Source organism: Chanos chanos, chromosome 4 (genome assembly GCF_902362185.1).
Source record: "Chanos chanos chromosome 4, fChaCha1.1, whole genome shotgun sequence".
NCBI classification, from domain to species: domain Eukaryota; kingdom Metazoa; phylum Chordata; class Actinopteri; order Gonorynchiformes; family Chanidae; genus Chanos; species Chanos chanos.
Window position 1 is genome coordinate 16,913,222 of NC_044498.1, and position 22,490 is coordinate 16,935,711.

Genomic DNA, 22,490 nt, shown 5'->3' on the forward strand with positions numbered 1-22,490 from the left:
TTAGGCGTGTATAAAGGACTGTGTGACACTGTGGATCTTGGCATTGTGTGAGAGCAGTTTAAGGTCATGAATTTTGACTTTTCACCGTACCACTAACACGTTTATGTGTTCATTGGGAAGTTGCATCAGGGACCTCCTGGAACCCTTAGTTACAATCCAGACCAAATGTTAAAACGTCCTCTTAACAGTTTAACAAAAAGCAGCAATGCACTTGAAAAGTATATTTCATTTATACCCAACTAGTCCTACGCTGATTTTTGTTATGACCAGTGGTCCCAAGGAACAGAAACATTTTGGCCCTGAAGTTCATCCATGACCAAAAACACTAGGTGGTCTTGGACTCCCCCTGTCAACCAATGAGAGCTGGGAAGGGCAAAGAAGAGAGTTTAGAGAGGCAGCAACTGCACTAAAAATAATTTGAAGTCAGGGTTCCTCAAGGATATTGAGCAAAAATACAGTTGTCTATTCATTTCAGAAAATTATAAGAAATCGTTACATGAATTCATACTGTGCTAGCATTACTGCTCACTGCTTTATAATTTCCCTGTCTGATTCGGCCTTGAGGCATTCTGTAATTACATTTCTGCAGTCTCTCTCCAGCCTGTGATTGTGCTGAGGGCGGGATGTCTGATACCGTGGTAACCATGGAGCGGTGCTTTTATTTGCTCTCTCTTGGTCAGCCGTCTCTAAAGAGTGTGTCTCTGTAGCTGGCAGTGGTGAGCTGTGTTTGCTTTGGTTTGTTTCTCTGTCCTCAGGAGGAGAGAAACTGGCGTCAAACTCTGAGAACATCCTGTTAAAACAACTCCTGCAATCATCACGTACTTCAACACAGAAAACAGGGTCCCAAATCCCTGTTTTTTTTGTTTTTTTTTTTAATTTCAAAGTTTTGCACATAAACAGATCTCTTAACTCAGCTGCAATTCACACATAGAACCAACCTTCCCCCCCACACCCCCACCTCACCACCTCCTATCCCCAAGAAAGTCCTCAGACATCATACATTTGGAAATGAGCATACCAGGTGACAATCTCTTAAACAACCTTGAATATTCCCACCTACCCCACAAATTCAATAACCCCAAAAATAACGTACTGTAATATTCAGAGTGCTCTCCTTTGAGAACAGACGAATCTTGTTTTGAACTTACAAAAAAAAACCCTTTCCTTTCCTCTTTTAGAACAACTCTCTAAAATTCCATTACTTCAACCATGATCTTTATAAACCTTAACAACCCAGAGAAAATAATTACCAGCCTTCCAGTGAGGGTTTGGTGAGCTTGCTCATCACAGTCAAGATGCTACGTGCAAAACAAAGTGAGGAGTATGGTACTGTTATGTACACTACGTGTTTAGTGGAATGTTGGTGACCTCTAGTGGAAAACAGAGGAATTTCACAATTGGAAAGCTACAGTAGTTACAATATAAAGTACTATGCTAATTGCTACAGAGCCATCATGATTCAGTATTCAGGTAAATTGTATCCAAATTCATCAAAGCGGGTATTTGAAAAATATTGTTTTATTTGTGAAACAGAGGCACAATTGTTTTGGAAGTCACAGAGAGAATTAACACTACAATTGTTTTGAAAGTGACATTGAGACTTAACTTCATTGTTCATTGTCTTTATTATCATTAGGACAACTCATTGTGTATGGCTAAAAGAAAATGCTATGGAAACAGCCACATACTAATTTAGCTTGACTTTTTTGACTTTAGCTGCCAAAGGTACACAGAGAACTCTAGAGGATTTTTAGAGCCAAATTTTTAGAGACTATTCTATTCAAACATCTTTCAAAACAACGCAAAAAGATAATGGATCTTACGTTACATATATATTGGCTGTAAATAGTCTCAAATATATCAGTGCACCTTGTGGGGTAGACATGTCATTAGCAGTATGTTCAGTACGTCCCACTGAATAGTGCATCAAAAAGATTTCTCTCAGACATTTTGCATATTACAACACTTCAAACACATGATGTGTCACATAAAGGGACACAACACAGAAGAGCACCTCAATGATCAATATATATAAAAAAAGAAATCAAAATCAACACAAATAAATCAGTTACAAAAGAGTAAAAGTGTTTGTCTAATGAGATGAACAAACACAAATGAATTAGACGGATAAAGTAGTGGAATTAAAAAAATTATGTCCATCAAGTTCACCAATAACATACTGTTTCTTATCATGTCACCATCACAGCGGATGTTTCATAAACGTATCAGAGAAGATCTGATGTCACAAAAATGACAACTGACTGTTAAATGTCCTGAATGAGAATGCATTCATGTGTATATGATCCAAATATGACCGGAGAATAAATGAACCATGTGTTTCTTACAAACACTTTTCATTATAAAAGCATGTGTCACATTGAACATTCAACAAAAACAAAAAGACATAGCGTACTCCAGTTGGGAGTGCTGTTATTGATTGGCTCATGAGGTAAACAGATGTTTAATGTTGCATTGACATATTTATTAAAACAGTCTAAAGCCAACAGGGAGATGAGAGAAAAAAAGGTAGCAAAGTGAATTTCCCCAGAAAGGGGGGGACAAGTATCATGAGCTGTTTTCTATAACTGAATGACAGAAAGTGCTACTGTGCAGGTACGGTCACTCTGCATGAGACAACAGAGTCACGCTGCAACTTCAAACTGACGAGAATTAACACTGTAAGATCCAGAACCTCCGAGGAGGGAGCTTACAAAAACACACGTCAAGACTAAACAACAGCACCTTTAAAGACTGCTCAGCTCTTAACTGAGCTGGTAAAGCACCGTAATCAGAGTGTACAGGCTGAGGCTCCTTGCTTTTTGGCTGGTCTCTTCTTCCACCTTCGGTAAACTGTCAAACCGCCAGGCTTCAGTGCAAAGAAACATGCAGTCTGAAGACTGACTGACCTCACTGACACATGTGGGGCTCATCACTATTCTATTCTGTTTAAAAGATATCAATGACAATTACCAATGACTAATTAGATAAATGTAGAGCTTGCATGGTTTAAATGCCATCATTTCTGTCGCTGAAAATAAATCCAAACTAATGTGCCAATCTGGCATCACTCCAGTGTGCATAGAGTGTACCAACCGTGGTGTTTAACTGTGGTGCATGTAAATGTGAACTGTTTTGAGAAAGCAGAGCTTTTCAATATCTTGCTTTGGTCACATGAGAGAAATTGTGGCTATGTAACTGGAATTCACTAGATACTACTGTCACAAGCCACTGGCTAAATTACTTGAAGTTAATGAGGAAAAAATGCTAAATAGACTCTGTACTCCCATGGTACAGAGAAGTGATGTTTAGTCTGCTTTCACCACTAATTCATCATTTTCAATGAGTCTCATCAAGGTTTCTTCTGTTACCATATCATTTTTAGCACATAAAAAACATGGAGACGGAACAAATTAAGCTCAAATATGCCTAACGCGTTGTACTTTTGCAATTATAGAACAGAATTCAAATTCACGGTCATGTTTACATGTGGAGAGAGTGAAAAAGGTTGATCCATGTTTACAGTAGACTGGCAGACAGACGTCCGGGGGAGGGGCTCTGACTACGAGTAGACCTCTGTGAAAGAAAGAGAGAGTGTAAGAGAGAAAAGTCTGTTACTGTGCATCGTAGTTGAAAGGATAACTCTAACCAAAAGAAGGTTTATTACTGGAAATGTTGCACAAAACTCACCCTCAAACCCAGTAAGGAATTGCAGGCATAAGAGGAATGCAAATGAGCCCAGTTTATACCAAAAACGCTCCACACACATTTCTCTTTAAAATACCTTCCACACGTGTCACTTATGAGTCAACTCTCCTCATCCTCATAGAAAAAGAGACAAATGTCCTGCCAGCTTTGTAAACTCTGTGACTGGCAGGTGAGGTCAGTGGTAATGGAGACTTACGAGAGTGCGGACAGGGCTTCCTGAGCGAGAGCGTACGGGGCTGGAGCTGCGGCTTCTGCTCCTCCACTGCGGCACAGGAAAGAAAAAAAAAAAACGAAAAGTGACCCTACTACTGCTATACACAACAAAAATGGCCAGACATTTACCGATGATTTAGATTTACCAATGGTCATATTTTGATGGTTTACTTTGATGTCAGTTGAGAATAATAGAGAACCATAGTATTGGTGATGAACACCATGATCTAATTACAAGCTTATTTCATGCTCTGCTTGATGATTTGGAGCAGCTGATTTCACATTTTTATAAAATGATCTGAACAGATATTCCAGTACAGGTCCATGGTAACCCACGAGTAAAGAATGTCTGTGATGATATTTTGTGGATTTGGCGAGGATTTTTACCAGAGCACCCCTCCTGGTCACTGCTTCACCCTTCATAACCACAGTGTCTCCCTCCATTAGAGCAGGCCACACATGATACACAACCAGAGGGGCTGTGAACTCTGAGTCATAACTACGCCTATACCTGAGAGAGAGAGAGAGAGAGAGAGAGAGAGAGAGACAGAGACAGAGAGAGAGTGACAGAGTCAGAGAGAGAGAGAGAGAGAGAGAGACAGAGACAGAGACACAGAGAGGACAATGAAAACAGGAAAGCCGTTCACATCTTCTTTATGAGGGTGTGCTTGTGAGTTGTGTGAGTGAGTGAATATGTATCCTTAACTTGACTGCCATAGTAATCTTTTGTGAGCATGATGAAATGTGGTGTCTTTTGACAATGGTACTCTGCTATGAATATGATTTACTGTGTGTGTGTTAATGAGAGTATATTCACTGACTTAATGTCACTGTAGAGTTCTCCGTCACTGCTGAATGCCAGGTCCAGCGGAGGATCAAGAGTTTGCATGGCAAAGGCAACTCTACACATCTCCCTGATGAAGCTACTGATCAGCACAAAATCCACCTCTGGAGGGAAGGAGATCCGTGGATTCACATTCATGGAGTTTATGACATCCTGGAAGAACAGAAAGCGATCACCCTTACTCATTACCCAAATGAGTCCTGATTCAAAAAAGCATACTGTTGCAAGACTGGGTTTGGTGAAGACTTACATTACCAGGAATTGGCATTTAATAAACTTGAGTAAAACCACTTTTTTTTTTATCAGTGTTACCTTTTTTTTTAATGAAGAGTTTAAGACTGTCTGTGTCCCACTGCAATCTGTTTCTTATTTTGGTGAATGAAAATACATGCGTAGGATATGCACATCAAGAAAAATGAAATATTTCTGTCTCCAGAGTAATGTACGCGCATGCTACAAAGCGGTAGAATGAGACTTGATACTAACATTGACGCTAGCCTGCACGTCATACAGGTCCAGGTTCCTAACAATGTAATCCACCACAGCGTCCTCCAGGCTCTCAGGGCCAACGTGGGTCACGGCCAGAGTCTTCCTCACACGTATTTTAAACTGACGGTAAGCCAGCTTAGCGGCCTGGAAGGACTCCTGTGGAACAACAAACCAGTAAGTCGTAATAAGAAGTCAGAATATCTTTGTACAAGCCAGTGGGTCAGAGGAGTTCATATAACAGGCTTGAAGATCATTAGTGCATATTATATGGACATGGCACCACAAACAAAAGAAATTGGGGTTGCAGTTGTTTCTGTAACGACAAAACCATTTCCTCAGAAACAGTAAGAGTTCACTTCAGACACTGTGCCAATAGGACTGCAGTATATCATGAGTTCTGTAACTTTAACTGAACTTCACAATAATCTTTAACTATGTCATATTATAGGAATTCATTGAGTTTCAAATGCGTTAGAAATAGAATTCATGTATTGCATCATCACAGCAATTTACAGTGGAGTCATGGGAAGTAACTGTCAGAATTTGTACCACAGTGGCAATGAATATAATCCTCTGCACAGTCTCCATGTCGTCGATGTATCTGCGCAGGAGGCTCTGGGCCTCCAGGCGCTCGGTGGCATACAGATCGGAGAAACGCGAGACCAAGCGGGCGTGTCGAGAGGAGTTGGTGAGCTGGGCGCGCGTGGGAGATTCGCTCCTCACTGGGCTTCCAGGACGACTCCGCCGTGGAAGAGGGCTGGGAGAACGACTCCTCACTAACCTGAGAGATGGGGCGGAGACAGAGAGAAAGAGTGGAGTTAGAACTTCAAAGAGGAGAGAATCTCAGATAGGAGAGTGAAGGTGAAAAAGAATAAATGCATGTGAATTGTGAGAGTGAAATATAAATAAATAAATGAACAAATGAACAGGCACAGAAAGTGTAAACTGCAGTATACAGATGAGTATACATGATGTGAGACAAGAGCAACTGAGTGAAACTCAAAGCTGACCTCTCCTGGAGCACGGTCTTCTCGGCAGTGAGAAATGTGACTTCATCTCTCAGTCTTCTGACCTGCCTCTCATAGTCATCCAACACATCCAGCTTCCTCTTATACAGATCCACCTGATCACGTGCTGCCCGTAGCCTAACACACATATCACCTCGTGTTAAAATGCATGTGATATGTATAATTACTCTAACTATCACACAAAAAGAGGTTATGGACTCCCACAATACTGTGTACTTTAAATAACATGTCAATCACAGTGAATTCACACAATACGCTGTGTTCCAAATTTTTCTGCAAGTGACGTGTCGGTAGGATTTCAGTTAAATATACATTTCGTTTTTAGTTTTTCAGTGAAGGTTTTTGTTTTTTTTATTTCTCCTATCTTTTTCTTTTTAGATAACTGGTATCAATCTCAGACAGGTTTGTTAATTAGTTTGCCAGGTGATCTTAGTTAAAGGGAAAACTACTTAAAGAGGTTGTTCCATGTTATTAAGCAAGTCACAGTTCTCATGCAATATGGGGAGGAAGGAAGATCTTTCTGAAGATGAAAAGCGTGAAATTGTGCAATGTCTTGCAAAAGGCATGATTTCAATTGATATTTCGCAAAAACTGAAGAGAGATCCTCAAACTGTGAAAAGATTTGTGTGTGATTCAGAGCAAAGACAAATTTGGCCAGACAAACGCTTATTAAGGGAAGTTTCTGTCAGGCAAATTAATAGTATTAAAAGGGCAGCTGCAAAAAAGCCACTGTTGAGCAGCAAACAGGTATTTGACGCTGCTGGTGTCTCTGGAGTCCCAAGAGCCTCTTGATGCAGGATCCTCCAGAGGCTTGCAGTTGTGCATGAAGCTGTACTCCTAACCAATGTTCACACAGACAAACGTTTTCAGTGGGCTCAGAAATCAGTGAAGACTAATTTTCAAACAGTTTTATTCACTGATGAATGCCGTGCTACACTGGATGGTCAAGATGGATGAAGTTCTGGATGGTCGGTGAATGGTCACCCTGTTCCAACAAGACTGCGACGTTAGTAAGGAGGTGGCGGAGAGATGTTTTGGGCTAGAATATTGGGAAGTTAGATAGTAGGTCCCTTTAGGGTCCCTGAGGGCATCAAAATGACACCTGAAAAATATGTGGAGTTCCTAACTGACCATTTCCTGCCAAGGTATAAAAAAAAGAATCGCCCCTTCTGGAATAAAGTTATTTTCATGCAGGACAACGCACCATTCCATGCTGCAAAAAACACCAATGACTCCTTGGTTGCTATGGGCATAAAATAGAAAAAAGTTGTGGTGTGGCCACCATCATCCCCTTTCCTCAACCCTATCGAGAACCTGTGGAGCATCCTTAAAGGGACGATCTATGAGGGCGGGCAGCAGTATACCTCAAAACAGCACCTCTGGGAGGCAATACTGGGGTCCTCAAATGAAATGCAGGCAGAAATTGTACCTGGACTTAGAAGTTCAATGGATGAGAGAATTGTTAAAATGACATCAAGGAAGGGCTCATATGCTAATATGTAACTTGATCTGTAAATATGCTTCTTTTTTTTTTTTTTTTAATGTATTTATTTTTGAAAAAATGATCTGTTCATGCAACAAACACAACAGATTTCTATTTCGAATTTGTTATGACCTATTGAATGTTTTCAGACTGTGTTGTGCATAATAATTTGGAACAATGTATTTTGAGCTCTTTTCAAAATATTAATAAAAAAAAAAAAGCTGTGGTCGTCATCAATAGTTTTACTTGTAATAACATCCACATTGTAATATAATTGTTGAAGATAAAAAAAAAATCCCTTGTTTAGGAAACAGACAAAAACAGCATGTGCATAATAATTCAGAAGACGGTGTATAACATCACTCACTCTGCATTAAGCTGTAGAATCTCATCCTCCGTCGCTAGCAGGGTTGTCGCAGATTTGTTTTTTGTTTGATCTAGTTCCATTTGAGCATCAACCAACCTGAGGACAAATCAACGTCCAGTTAATTTGCAGTTTCAGCAGACGTTACCAGCACTGTGGTTTCATTTGAACGAATACAACCCTGTACAGATTAATTACGGTCGGAATCTGGTTATGACTGATATGAGCATGTTCAATGCGATGTGACATAGCTGAGTGCCATTCTTATTTTGGATAGATGTTAATGTAAAACAGCTGATACGGAACGGGTTGGTCTGAGAATTTGTGAGAACAATGTGATGCGGATGATGTGATGCAGATTTGATCTGGATTGGATCCATGTAAAGCGTTATTCAGTGTAAGTGTGGCACTGACTCCTGTTTGACTGAGTCCAGCTCTATGCGTGTGGAGCACAGCTGATCCTCCATCTTCTGCATGTCGCTCTCATGCGACGCAGAAAGCTCCCGAATCTTACGCTCCTTCTCCACAGACTCCTGACCAATGAGAGTCAGTCATACAATACAATCAATCATACAGTATAATTAAAACTATATGGTGCTGTCAACTCCGTAATGAGGAAGTTTACCTGAATGAGATTCAGGCTGGTGTCTGTGGTGACAGAGGAAGATGCCATGGTAAAGCAGGTACTGAGCCATGGCAGCAGACGTGACTTTAGGGTATCTACTCCAGCATAGTGACCACCTAATATGGATCGAAATATTGATAACCCCCAGGCAACTTACATAGATACGTACTTCCAACCTACTTCATTCAGAGACAAGAGGTAAGACCTAAGACCCATGGTGTGAGATAAAGGGAGAATGAGGAGAGGACTAAAGTACATTTCATACCTTCCCGTGCAGTGAGGTTGAGTATGGTGAACAGCTGACCCTGGATCTTTGAGGTGAGCTCCACCAGCTCACAGCAGCGATTTAAGTTCTGATCACACGAGATTAACTATGGGACATACACAATGAGTTTATCAGCTAATATCCAGCTGTAATTTCTTCTTCTTCTTCTTTGTGGTTACTGTTAGAAATGTTAGTCCAAGGTAAGTGCTCTCAACAAGCATTGTACATTCATCATGCAACATGTATATGTGTAAAGATGTCTTGACAACAGATGAGACCAAAAATCAAATACCACCTAGGCATACAACCTGCCCCTAGCTTTAGCCCTCCCTAAGTATCTGCCTTCAGTCATCCTCAGATAGTACAAGCTTTTATTCACTGAAGGCAACTGATTGCAGTGACAGTTGTACATAAAAAGAATCTGAGAATAATCAGGGTGAAACATATCAGCTCTAATACCAAATATTAATGATTAACAGAAGTTCTGAATAATGCAATCATGCAAATACCTTTACCCTTACTCCTCTGGTAAACTCATTTCTGGCAGTGGGCCTTAAAACAATGTATTTTCACATTAACTTTTGTGCTACGCCAGCTTTAGCTAATGTGTAAACTCCAAAGGCTAGTTACAGGATGATGGCTGAGTTTGTAATGCAATATAACAATATGTGTCAATAAACTTGTACGGAATTTACACTGTAATTTAAAAAAAACAATCCACAAAGCTTCCTCATGTTACTGTAAAACATTCCGAGTTTATGAAAGATTTCAGTGAATGTATTAACTAGCACTTGTAGCCAGAAAATTAAATAAAACGCTGGTGACAGTCTGTTTGACTACATGTATAGAATCTTCAGTTTCTACTTTGGTAAAATGGTTTGAGCGCCCAAGCGCAGACGATACTAGTGGTCATTGAGACGTTGAGCGTAAGCGGGGGCGTGCACGTTTACTTTTACGTTTTTACGTCCCTGGCTCAGCAATGGCTCTTCTGTCACCTTGACAACATGCGTCCATAGTAACCAAACTTTGTAGTAAAACCCACGTAATGAAAACAAGTAAACCCCACTGTATTATTACATTTATTGCTTGCATACTAAGTGTTCTAATTGCCTCGAATACGTCCATGTATCAAATCTTGCTATTTAAAAAGATTTAGATTTGCTTTGTAATCCCCCAACCCACCAACGAAAGCTAATGAATGAGTAACTCCCGAAAGACACAAATAGCTGAGCAAATTTAAACCACAAAATACACGTGTGACTGGAATCAGTCCACACATATTAAAATTACACTCAACCCGTAATTCCCCAAAGCATAGGTACAATCAATAAGCTATCACAGATTTAGGGCAGTTGTAAATAATTAATGACTTACATGATAATCTTTGTACCAGGACTCTAATTTCTGCTGCAGAACGCTGAAAGACGATGTGTTCACCAGTCTTCGTAGCGTGTCGGCCATATCCTCTGTGTTTATTCCTAATCCTTGCAGGTTTTAGGACGTCCCGGTACCAGTTGCACTTCTTAATCAGGCGCGACTGCGCCCGCGGAAGGCGCGCGCTCAGTCTTTATAGGCTGAGCCTCATAAAAAAGACCCCGATAAACACACACAAATCCTGTTCTTGACGTTCGATGTTATGGACGCGTTTTAGTTGTAGCAACGGTGTTGATCATCGCGTTAAGAGAAAAAAGAGACGCCTGATTCAGTATGGAACTTCATATTTGCTAAGAGATCTGATTCATTGACCGTACCTTTTCCATTTGATCAGTCGTTGCAGTGCAGGTGTAGCATTCTACTGCTCTGTGATGTAACTGAGACTATTGAAATGTCACACCGCCAAACGCCACGAATGTGGTGTTAAGTGACAAGTTACAGGAGAGGGGTTTTTTTTCTCAAAAACTTCAATGTTTCTTTGACAGCAGATACTTTTTCAACAGATTATGTTTGTGTTTGTCTGTTTGTCCTTACATTTATTTCCTTTGGTAGTGCCTTGCAGTACATTGTGCCCGAAGTATTTCCTGCATGTCTCATATAAAAACAGTCCACAAAACAATTCATATGTGATTTGTTTGGTAAACATGGGAAACACCACCCTCCACCCGCAATCTAAAGGGTGGCCTATCCCGCTTGTCTCAATGAGCGTTCTTTCTCTGGATGGTTCTAATAAGGAAACTTTATACTCTCTGTTGGCTCTGTATGACGAGGAATAGTCCATCTGAGATATAGATCTGTACAACAAAACATGATATAATTTCCTGTTTTGTTTTTTTAATGAATAAATAAATGTTACGAATGCATATGCCAGTTAATTTTGCGTATGAGTTCTGATTAGGACAACTGAAACTCTGAAACGGGATTGGACGGGCTGGAATAACGGTATTTGGTTTCTTCCCCTTGCTGTTCCGAGCTGTCAAATCGCTGTAAAAAGAGGGAGGGTCAACATGGCGTCCGAGCAGGTCTGTTGTGGACGTGAAATCCTTTTCTTTTCTCTATTCTCTGCTGTTAAGACGAGTTATATCAACAGAAATGTAACCAGTTCAGTCTATGATTATAAAAGCATAACAGTCGAGTCCACGGAGTATTGTCATATAGATTTCTGTCTCTATATAAATAAGCGATTCATGCGTGATTCATGTCCCGAACCGCATATGGAAAAAATGAGAAGATAATTACCAAAAGCTTTCCGTTATTTTGTTTAGTCTTAACTGATTGGTCGCGCAGTCTTTTTTACTCGTTTTTCTATAATAGGTGTTTCAATATAATATGTATTCGCTTTTACGCCTGAAAAATGGGTGGGCTTGATTTATTTTTAGGCATGCTCACAGACAGAGAGACTCGAGTCCATTGCATGCAAACATTCCAGGAGGAGCTCTGTGTGTGGTACATTCAAGCGTTTGACGCTGACCATTGCTTCAACACGCAACAAGAATCGCAACCTAGAGATAGCGAAATGTAAATGAGGATATATTAACCGAGGCCTTTCCGTTTGCAACTTAGATTGATCGAATTTTAGAGGGTTAAAACAGAATTTGTCGTTCAGTATGTCAAACAAAATAAGCTAGTGTCAAGCAGGCTAACCACGACTAGACTAATGAGTGCAAGCATTCTTTTTTAGATAAATTAGTGTAACTGATGTAACTTAAGCAGTGTTGTCTACAAGTACGTAATTAGACAACACTGCTCAAGTTCCAGTATTTCAAAAGCGAAGTGTTTTTTTTTCCCTCTTCACTGGCTGTCCATTTATAACATCACTTAGGGATCGGTTGATTTGTGTCACTATAAGGATGTAAATCACTTGAATAATTATGCGTCTTTTCTTCCATGGCCTTTGCATTAGACACCTTGCCCACCATAGTTCATCATCAAAATTCTAGCACAGCAGTCTCCTCTTTGTTAAAAATCTTGTATAATATGAGCAAAACTCTGTATCATATGTTGAAATGTCACTTGAAGCTTTTAAGTCCGATCAACCCACTGCCTCCTATTTTGACTCTTGGCTTCACTCAAGGTTTTTTCTTTTTTACAGCTTTAGCCAAAGGGACTTTTCCACCCACAGCTGTTGCATGAGCCTTGTCCAATAAGCTTCTTAAGCTCAGAAAGCTCCATTGTGACAATGTCGATCACATCTATCATGCATGCCATGCAGAAAAAAAACTAAAATGAAACTGAACTGGATAACATTGTCAAAAGTAATCAACAGACCTGTTATAAGCAGGCCAAACTGATTACACCTGCACATCATTGACAGATTCTGTCTCGGCAGCATGATGGAGTATTACAATAAAACTTGTCGTTATGATGAAGAAAAAGTATTCCAACAGTGTTTTGAATTTCATGTGATATTTTTCAGTCAAGTTCTTGGAAAGAAACTTCTGCTAAAATGAGCTAGTGCAAATGCAAAGTGTTTTGATGAAGTGTAATGTAAAGAACCTTAGCTGAGCTCTTCATGTTATACTCGGTACTGTAGGGCGTTTGCAGTTAAATGTATAATTGTAGTATGATTTGTTTGTCCTTCATCCAGCAGGAGAGCTCTAATGGGCCAGTGAAGAGGTCTATGCGGGAGAAGGCGATTGAGCGTAGGACTGCCAATAAAGAACATAATAGTAACTTTAAGGCGGGTTATGTGCCAATAGAGGAAGAGAGGCTACACAAGACTGGGCTGAGAGGCCGAAAGGGAAACATTGCAGTCTGTGTCATCGTTCTGCTCTTTCTGCTGGCGCTTATCAATCTCATTGTGAGTAGAACTTCTGTCTGTAAGGAGTCAATTGATAGTGTCCCAGAGGGAAGGGACTTGTATGGGTCAACCCATAAGCCTGAAGTGGTGGGTTTTAATCTCAAACCGTACAGCATATTACTGGTGAGGGCACTCTGCACTGGAACTCAGTGTTCATGTTAGTGATAAGAAAGACAAGAGTATAATGTGTTTTTCACTCGTAGATAACACTGGTTATATGGACGGTGATACGTATTGGGCCCAATGGGTGTGACAGTATGGAGTTCCACCAGGATGGGTTGTTACGCTTCAAACAGAAGGCTGATATGGGAGTGGTTCACCCTTTACACAAGAGCAGTGTGGGAGGCAGGAAGGACCAGGACCTTGTCATCACTGGCAATGATAACCCGGTTAGTGCGGAGCACACTTAGACACACAATAACACACACACGCACACACACACACTGGGTGTGTAAGTGTGGGTGGAAGGTTACTGTGTGCATATGCTATACAGGACTCCTTTACACCTATTGAAAGGGTTCCAGGTAGGCTGGTTTTTGTGTGCGTACGTGTGTATCTGTGTAATACAGATGTCTTATATGTGTTCAATGTAGGTAGTGTTTCAACAAGGTTCCACCAGATTGAGTGTAGAGAAGGAGAAGACTTCCATCACCAGTGACTTGGGCGTCTCCTTCACGGACCCCCGCACCCAAACTACCTTCTTCAGCACGGACTTTGATAACCATGAGTTCCATCTGCCAAAAAAAGTCAAGGTGCTCAACGTGAGGAAAGCCTCCACTGAAAGGGTTAGTGTGTGATTCATCTCCCAGTCTAACGCAACTGAGAATGACTGCACAGTTAACAGCCAGCTTTAAAATATTTGTAGAATTTACAACACGTATGTACTGTCATTACCATTAATTATTAATTACCATTAGATAACCAAAGAATTATGATTACAGAATGTGTTTCATGGGTTAATCAACCAGTCAAAGAAGATTAGTGGAAATATTATTCAGAATGTATCTTTGAAGGTTATGAAGGTGTGTTCTGTGTTACATAATCTTCTTCGACAGGGTTATCAGTGCATAGTGCATGTTCTCCATAGAGTCATACACGAGAGAGTTTCCAAAACCTTTATTTCCTTTGTGTTTCCAGATCACCAGCAGTGCATCCTCTGACCTGACCATCCAGGGGGACAGCAAAGCCATCATTCGCGGCAATGAGGGAGTTTTCATCATGGGCAAGACTGTGGAGTTCAAGATGGGTGGAGCTATAGAGCTGAAAGCAGTGAGTTCTGTATTCTGAGTCATTATAACAGAATTAGACTTGTGGTTTGACTGAAGGGAGGTGGAACATCATTGTGGTAAGCAATGCAAGTGTAGGCATACTTTCTATATCTGAGCTTCAGGGCTCAAAATTCACACTCTGCCACACTGACCAACTGTGGCTGGGATTCCACAAGAACACAACTGGCACAGGCTGTGTTCTGTGAGTGGCTGAGTCGGCCAAGGTCCCTCTCCTCCTCCTGACTAATGTCGTCACTGACTGTCAGACTGCCGTATAGTTGCTTGATTGATTGACTGACTGATTGATTGATTGAGCTATTTGTTTACCACAACAATCAGCAGCCACTCAACTTTTGAAAACACATCTGACAGTATAATATCTATATTCATCTGTGAGTAGTGAATTTGATAGTTGTATATTTATATTTATGTCTAATGAATTTGCCCCTCACCCTGTTTGTAGGAGAACAACATCATACTGAATGGATCTGTGATGCTGAGTACTTTGCACATTCCAAACTCTTCAGCAGGGGGTGAGCTGTATTTTGATGAGGGTCTGGAGAGATACAAGCTGTGCATGTGTGCGGATGGGACTCTGTTTCGGGTGCAGGTCAAATACGCCAACATGGGCTGCCAGACGTCTGACAACCCCTGTGCCGCCGCCCACTGAGAGACTCAAAGTGTCACCGCCAACTACCACACACATTAAGAAATTACGATATGCATTAATGACACGCAGACATGAACATTCACACACACACACACATACAATCCGTCCTGAAAGAGACGGCTAAAGGCTGGTACCTGCAAGCAAATACATTGACACACAATCCTCTGTGCGGGAGGGGAGACTGTGATGATTGGCGGAAACGAATGAGCATTTCTCATATGCGTGTGCACTCACACACACAAAATAATGTTCACACACCAACTCTCATGTGACTCGCGCATAACCATAAATTCAACCTTTTATATCCAGTTTAATCCCCTTTTCTTGAGAAACTGTATAGCCAAAGATTCCCCAGTGTGATATGATTGCTTAGTAGACACCTCTAGTGTTTCTATGGACTTGGAGCTGCTCAATACTTAGGCATTGCGAGCTCTAAGGTATATATATATATATATATTAAAAAAACCCTGAAGGAGTGTAATGGAAGAATACATTTCTAATATTTTTGTAATTTGCAGAAACACTGCTATAATGTTGTGCTCAGTGACCACTTAGTTGATTTACTACTTACTGTTCGATTTATTATTAACATCCCACATAGCACATAGAAAAAGTGATAATCCTAGTTAATACTGGTAGGGACATTATTTTACTAAATGCCTTATTACTTTGTTGCAGAATTGGCATAAATAGACACCACTTGTTTTTTTTTTCTTCTTTTTCTGTGTTAATGTATATCCAAGTTGGCAGCTTAACATGGCTCAAAGCTCATAGTTCTAATCACTGTGCATGGATAGCGGGTTAATATTTTTGGAAGTTTACCGTATATTTCAAGTCTTTTGTGGACACCTCTAGATATACTCTTCTGTTTTCAACCTTAAATATTTTGGCCTTTTTAACAAGATTATCAATTGTCAGAGGATTCTGTTACACCTGCTAACTGAATCATAACCAACAATAACAGCTTAAACAGTCACTAATGTTGAAGTGCGGGGACATGAAGTCAGATTGTGTCTTGGGCTTTTTGTTTCAAACATTTGTACTATCATAGGGCAACAAACTGCTATTGTGTTTTAAAAAATAGGAAGAAAAAAAAACAAGTGCCATAGCAATTGGAGAATGCTTGCGTGCTTGGGATACAAAAACGTATTTCGCTCTGTTGCCATACTTTTGTTACGTTGTTCATTTATATAGGAGATGTTGCACCTTGTTTTACAATTACGTTTACTTCTTAAGAGTGCCAACTAGTTGTCATGTTGCCTTTACACTGCAAAAAAAAAAAAAAAAAAAACAGGGACATGCACTAGAACTACCACACTACTAAGGGTTTACTATTTTGACTGACAATATATATGGAAGTGCGAACTGATTCAAGTAATGTTTTTTCAAAAGATTGATTCAAAGTCAAGACAATGATATGCATTATGAGTTGTGTGATACTTGTGCAATATAGCATTTATCACTCTGGATTGCAGTGTTTGTGCATGATATTTATTTGATTTAATATTATTATTAAGCTTATTTGTAAACTCCAGGTGTTAAAAGGATGTCCATAAACAATAAGAAACAGAAGGCCTTGCTTTGGGCTTTAAGCAGTTCCTTTGAAGACCCAATTTTGTTGCAGAGGGGAGTTTCAAAAACATTTGAATTTTCATGTTGCATTAATAAAGAATAATGTGTTAAAACTGAGATATGGAGTATTTCTTAAGACATTACTAAACTGTGTCATCATTTTATAGGCCTCTCTTGTAAACTTTTTGCCAACCACGCTAGTAGTAAGAGTAGTCATAGAAGCACCTTGGGTGAATGTTTAATTTTGTCACTTGACCTTTTCTGAGGAAAACTGCTATGTGTCACATGATGGGTGAAATTTTTGTAGGACCAAGAGGGAAGCAAATATTGATTTAATGAAATGACAGTGTTAGTAGATATCGACAACAAATTGTACAGTGACACTTATTAAAGAGAGATTGTTTGTAGGAGGGCTATTTCCTAAAAAAAAAAAGGAAAAAATTCTTCTTTAGTTTCAGAGGGTGACAAAGTATATGCAGCCCAGAAATCTCCCAAAATTCATATCCTTTAATTATCAATAATTTCACATTTTAAGATTTACTCTGTGACTGGGTGTTGATTATAATTATCTAATTGATGTTTCTTTTATGGCTTCTGGAAAACAATGCCTTATTTCTTTTCTCATCCAGTGTGTACGTGGAGGCGTCTTTATATGAATCCCTTATCTGAGTAATTTTTATTGTGACCCATAACCAGTTATTGGCCAGTGCAAAGAGTTTGTGTGACTTCATAAATAAGGCTAGCCATTTAATATTAATATGATTCCTGAGTATACATACAGTGACTGGAAGAATTGAATCTTTTTCACATTTCCTGTTGATACTCTCACAGCTCAATAAAATCTGTGAGAAAAGAAAACCTTGGTAAGACATTAACTCTGGTATGTGAATGACTGTGTCGAGATCTTTCAGTTTTAGCTGGCGTGTGTGTTTATGAGTGCCATAATATTCTGCAGACTTTGATCTCGGGTGGACTGGAGTCAAAGTCAAAATATTCCTCAGCCACTGTCAGTGTCATATTGTTAATCACAGAGCCTGTTGAGAGGCATAAGACTGCGTCAGAAAAAGCTTTAAGGACGTTGAGAAGTAAGTTTGAGCCTTTTTTTTCATGCTGTAGTTTTTAAATATATACAACATGTAGTTTTTACACTTCACTTAAATCATGTGTACAAATGAAACAGAAAGTAATAAAAGTATACAGTTTGATGGATGGCAGAGTGAAATTTGTCTTGTTTGTTCAATGATAAAGTGAATCTAAATTATAAATGGATCTTTATAAATAAAATAGAAAAAAAAAACAAGGCAAATTTCACAAAAGGACACGCATGCTACACAGACATGTTAACATAATGCTAACTTAAAGTGCTTTTCATGTTTGTGCCTATGTATCCATTTGTGTGTCTCTTAACAGATTTTGATTGTGGAAAATCCCTTGTATCTACACACTTATGTTCTGTTATGCTGCTTTTTTTCTACACCAAGCTTATGTTCTTTGTATCTATAGGGCTGGCAGTAATGTCAGATTCCACCTGGGTGCTGTATTTCGTGATTGCATCTCTCTGCTCCTGGGAGGCGAAATCTCTCCCCTCCTGTACTGTGTGTTCTGTCCCCTGTCCGTGCCAGAATGGGCCTTTACTGAACTGTTCGTCTACAGGCTTGACCAAGATTCCTACACGTATCCCAAAGGGTGTCACTGCTCTGGACCTATCACATAATGTTCTCAGCTCCTTGGCACCTTTTGGATCTGGTCGAAAGGATCTCAGGAGAGTTCAGCACCTGTGGGTGGGAAATAATTATTTGGAGCACTTGTCTCTCTGCGTGGGGAGAAATGTATGGGATACAGTGCGTTTGTCAGAGGGCAGGAGATGTGTTTCCTGGGCACCTGCATTACAGCTGCTGTCTGCTGAAAGAAATCAGCTACTCACACTCCCAAAGGGTGAGAGTCTTACAAACACACACACAGACACACTCAGAATCATATGCAGTGAACAAACACATACCCTAAAAAACTTACCCCTTAACATTTTGTGTGCATGTCTGAACATAATTTTGGACTCCTTTGGGAGACACAAATCAAAATCCCATAGCAGTGAAATACCTCAGATAGTTAGTGTTTCTCACTATTGTTTTACCACAACAAATGCTACCATATAGACTGTCTTTGCTTGACTGAACTGCTTTTTGTGATATTGTTTACATTCATGATTCACTGGACTCCACCATTTAATCCCAGGGTCCACCCTGAGTTATAGAACAACTGTCAACTAATCACAAGGCTATCCATCCCTCTGCCTCATTGTAAAAGGTTGTAAAAAGGAGATAATTGTGTTTCAAAGATTAGAACACATTCCACACTGAGCATTTTATTACATCCTGGTATCTCCCTGTAATTTAAATGAATGTCAGTCTTGTGGTAATGGGAGTTTAAAAGTGTATTTTAAGTACACTGAAGGTTTGCCAGCACAGTAGATGGTGTGTTGACCATGTCCTCTTCAAGCCTGATATGTTTTATTTCCATGTCCTCTTAGTGCTGTAACTGTTGTTGTTCTCCTTTTTTGTTTGTTAGCTATTCACTTTGAGGGTGTGTTACCTTCTGCTTCCAGAACACCTGACTCCTGTGAAAAGCTTAATAATTACTCAATTGTCAAATCAGGTGGCAGTGAACTGAAACTGGACAACACTGCATAGGGAAAGACTGGAGGTTTGAATCATAGTCAATACAAATTATATTGACTATGGTCACAGAAAAAGGTTACCTATGCATTTTAAAATTTGTCTGATGTATTCTGTTGCTTTTGATCTAAGACAAAAAAACAAAGTGCACACTGAGTGCATGTTGTCCACGATCAAGAGAAACTGTCTGTTATTTCTTTTGTTAATTCTTTCAGATGTACAAATGCGGCACGTGACTTTGGGATTAGACTTTTAGTTTTGAGATTATATATGACAATGAGTTTCCTGTTGTTGTTGCTGTACTCTGAATTTTACATTAACCTGTCTCCTAAAATCCAACCATTATAAGAAAAACATACATTGCTGATCATTAAACAGTTCCTGTCCAATCTTGATCATATAAACATGAAATTACCATGACAACAACCTGGGAATTGGGTTCATAAATTGCTGTTAAGGTGCTCTGATGTTTGTGAGGTCAGGATGGGGACGACTGTGACAAGTACTGCTAAGTCGTAATTTAGTTTACAAATAAACCCTTGAATTGAGTTTCCAATGGCCAAAAACCTGTTTAAACCAATTATAGCACCAAGCTTTGTGTATTTAAAGATGCACTTTTGTTCATGGATCATTTTTCTGTATATAACTCAGGGTGCATGCACTTAGGCTTTGGTATGCATTTTCTTATTTTGTGTTACAATATTAAAGTTGTGGATGAAAGAAGCCACACAATTTATATTGAAGAATATCATCCATCTCCACAGTTCCTTTATGTCTTAATAATCTCTCAGAATTTAATAGTATACGTCATTGCTTTTCACAATATGCAATATTTTTCTTTAGCAATCCTTATGAATGTGTAGCACATCACTTAAATCTGTGTGAACTTTGTTCCTAAACTGAGAGGAGAAATGGTAGATTATTGTAGTAATCAAGTTTTATGCTAATGAAAACCACCTTTAATCCCATTACAATGCAGCATTCATGTCCTCTCGCTGTTCTTGCGCAGGGTTGAATAGCACAAAGTCCCTACAGGTGCTTCAACTTTCCTATAACAAGATCACTGCAATCGGTCCTGATGACCTGGATGGGTGTCCTTCCCTAATAGAGCTCCATCTACAGCACAACCTCATCAGTAGCATACATCCTCTTGCTTTCAAACACCTTAAACAGCTTCAGGTGACACATCTACAGGAATATTTCACACTTTCATGCTTGTGTATTGATTACAGCACTTAAATTTTATGGCAATAACTTTTCTTTCAATTCAGTGAAGAACAATTAAGATCGAGCAATATCCCTATATCCTTATCAAACTTCATACAGATGGAGTATTGTGACAGTAATCTGAATATGATGTGAAAGAATTCTTGTAAACATTTTTGACACTTGATTTTATGGATGATATTTTTTAAATGTAATGCTCTTCCATAAACTTACACTACTCTCAAAGTATTTGAACCTTACACACAATTAAGGTTGTATAAACGTAGGTTCTTTTGAAGAAATCTAAAGCACAGGTAAATATACCTGTGCTTTAGTTAAATGAATTTGTGTCCTACATCTCTGCACAGGATGTTCACACACGTAAACTCACTGTAGCTAACAATCTGTGCAAAACATTACCCCCCTGAAAAACCATCCCATTCTTTATGCAACCCAATATTTTCAAAATGCAACATACTGAAACACTGTATCCAATTGTTGTATTGTCCATTCAGGTTCTTGATCTGAGATTCAATAAGCTGATCACAATTCCCACACCAGCCTACCTGTCTCTGCGTCACCTGAATACCCTGGTAGAAGTTACTGGGAATAGATGGAGGTGTGACTGTAACCTGAAGAGCATAAAGCAGTGGATCACCTTTGACAGAGACCAGTCCAGGCCTACATGGAGAGTGGTGTGTGCCTCACCCTCACAGTATATTGGGAAAGATCTGCTAGACCTAGAGGACTCTGATCTTACCTGTCCAACAACTGAACACATCACACCTGTTCACGATCAGTTAATGCAGGTTGAAGAGGGGATGGAGATTCTCCTACGCTGCAGCACACAAAAACAAGGTAACATGTAAAGTGTGACCGAATAATATGAATTTGCTATGGTGACTATTATCTACCATGAGAACATTAATTGATTTTAACATTTAGAACATTGTAATTAACAATAAAACTCATAATCACATCAATGGACCATCATTCTTTTTTCCTTCAGATTCAGTGCGAGCTCGTTGGTGGACTCCTCATGGCCAAGTATCAGAGAACCAGGACGAACTTTTGATCAGTGGTATTACAGAACAGGACACTGGGTTCTATGTTTGTGTCTCAGGCCCTAAAGAGGAAAATATATCAGTATTTTATCTGCATGTCCACAAAAGAGGCAGAGAGACAAGATCACGAAGAGAAGCTATTTGGAATACACCTTCTGAGGAAGAGAAAGTATTGAACAACAGAAATGTGTCAGAGACAAAACAGTTAAGGACTCAGTCTGAGTTTGCTCTGGCAGTTACTTTGTCTGTTTTCATCACCTTCATTGTGGCCTTTATCCTTGGTGTTCTGTTAAGGCCTCTTTTGGACAAATTGTGCAGAAGGATTCGTAACAGGAGAAATTCTACTCGATCCCAAGCAAATTCCACTGCTTCACCTACTCAGCCAAAGCCCTATGTGAATGAGGGGTATTCTGAAACAGATGGCCCAGACCAAGAAGTGAGAGAAGGTTCCAGAGTAACATTTGGTGAAGTTTCAGTGGCAGGTGAACAAGGAGCCAACATGCCTTACTATGTCACCGTGGAAAACACTAGATCAAACAGCTCCTCTGAAAGCGACTCTGAATGTGAAGTGACTTATGAGAATGTCCAGAGGAATGAATCTTTGCAATCTCCAGGTGAGGTAGAGAAACCTCTAAATGCAGCCCCAAGAGAAAATCGACAAATCAAGAGCAAAGATATGGAGTGTGAGCCTATCCAAGATGGTGCAATGGTGGACAAGAACAGCATTTCTTCTGCCTCTTCTATCTCAAGTAAAGATGGGGAGCCTCCATCCTCTGGGCACATGAAGG

At 39.7% G+C, this 22,490-nt stretch overlaps 2 protein-coding genes across 3 annotated transcripts; one reads left to right on the forward strand and one right to left on the reverse strand.

Annotated features, from left to right (window-relative positions):
* Positions 1 to 3,516: 3,516 nt before the first annotated feature.
* On the reverse strand, positions 3,517 to 10,477 carry spata18 (spermatogenesis associated 18). The gene is made up of 12 exons (XM_030772879.1): positions 10,391 to 10,477; positions 9,017 to 9,122; positions 8,752 to 8,867; positions 8,541 to 8,659; positions 8,130 to 8,225; positions 6,262 to 6,396; positions 5,801 to 6,032; positions 5,249 to 5,407; positions 4,740 to 4,915; positions 4,306 to 4,429; positions 3,902 to 3,967; positions 3,517 to 3,573 (listed from the first exon to the last, which is right to left on the reverse strand). The coding sequence occupies exons 1-12, from the start codon at positions 10,475 to 10,477 to the stop codon at positions 3,517 to 3,519; spliced, it is 1,473 nt and encodes a 490-aa protein (XP_030628739.1).
* Positions 10,478 to 11,453: 976 nt separating this feature from the next.
* sgcb (sarcoglycan, beta (dystrophin-associated glycoprotein)) lies at positions 11,454 to 15,564 on the forward strand. Of its 2 annotated transcripts, none has more exons than XM_030772585.1 (6): positions 11,454 to 11,472; positions 13,038 to 13,250; positions 13,454 to 13,639; positions 13,844 to 14,035; positions 14,388 to 14,519; positions 14,982 to 15,564. In XM_030772585.1, exons 1-6 carry the CDS (start codon positions 11,458 to 11,460, stop codon positions 15,186 to 15,188), a joined length of 945 nt encoding a protein of 314 aa, XP_030628445.1. In that variant the 5' UTR covers positions 11,454 to 11,457; the 3' UTR covers positions 15,189 to 15,564. The 2 variants fall into 2 exon arrangements, with proteins under 2 accessions (XP_030628445.1, XP_030628446.1); XM_030772586.1 differs by having other exon boundaries at positions 11,458 to 11,472; positions 13,041 to 13,250.
* The last annotated feature ends 6,926 nt before the right edge of the window (positions 15,565 to 22,490 follow it).

Excerpts from the sequence above, each read along its gene's own strand:
- spata18 (XM_030772879.1), bottom strand. The coding sequence starts at position 10,477 with ATGGCCGACACGCTACGAAGACTGGTGAACACATCGTCTTTCAGCGTT. Across the intron at positions 9,123-10,390 it reads CCTGGTACAAAGATTATCAT|TTAATCTCGTGTGATCAGAA; the intron begins GTAAGTCATTAA and ends TATGTCCCATAG. Across the intron at positions 6,033-6,261 it reads AAGACCGTGCTCCAGGAGAG|GTTAGTGAGGAGTCGTTCTC; the intron begins GTCAGCTTTGAG and ends CCCATCTCTCAG.
- sgcb (XM_030772585.1), top strand. Across the intron at positions 13,251-13,453 it reads TGGCGCTTATCAATCTCATT|ATAACACTGGTTATATGGAC; the intron begins GTGAGTAGAACT and ends TTTCACTCGTAG. Across the intron at positions 13,640-13,843 it reads TCACTGGCAATGATAACCCG|GTAGTGTTTCAACAAGGTTC; the intron begins GTTAGTGCGGAG and ends TGTTCAATGTAG.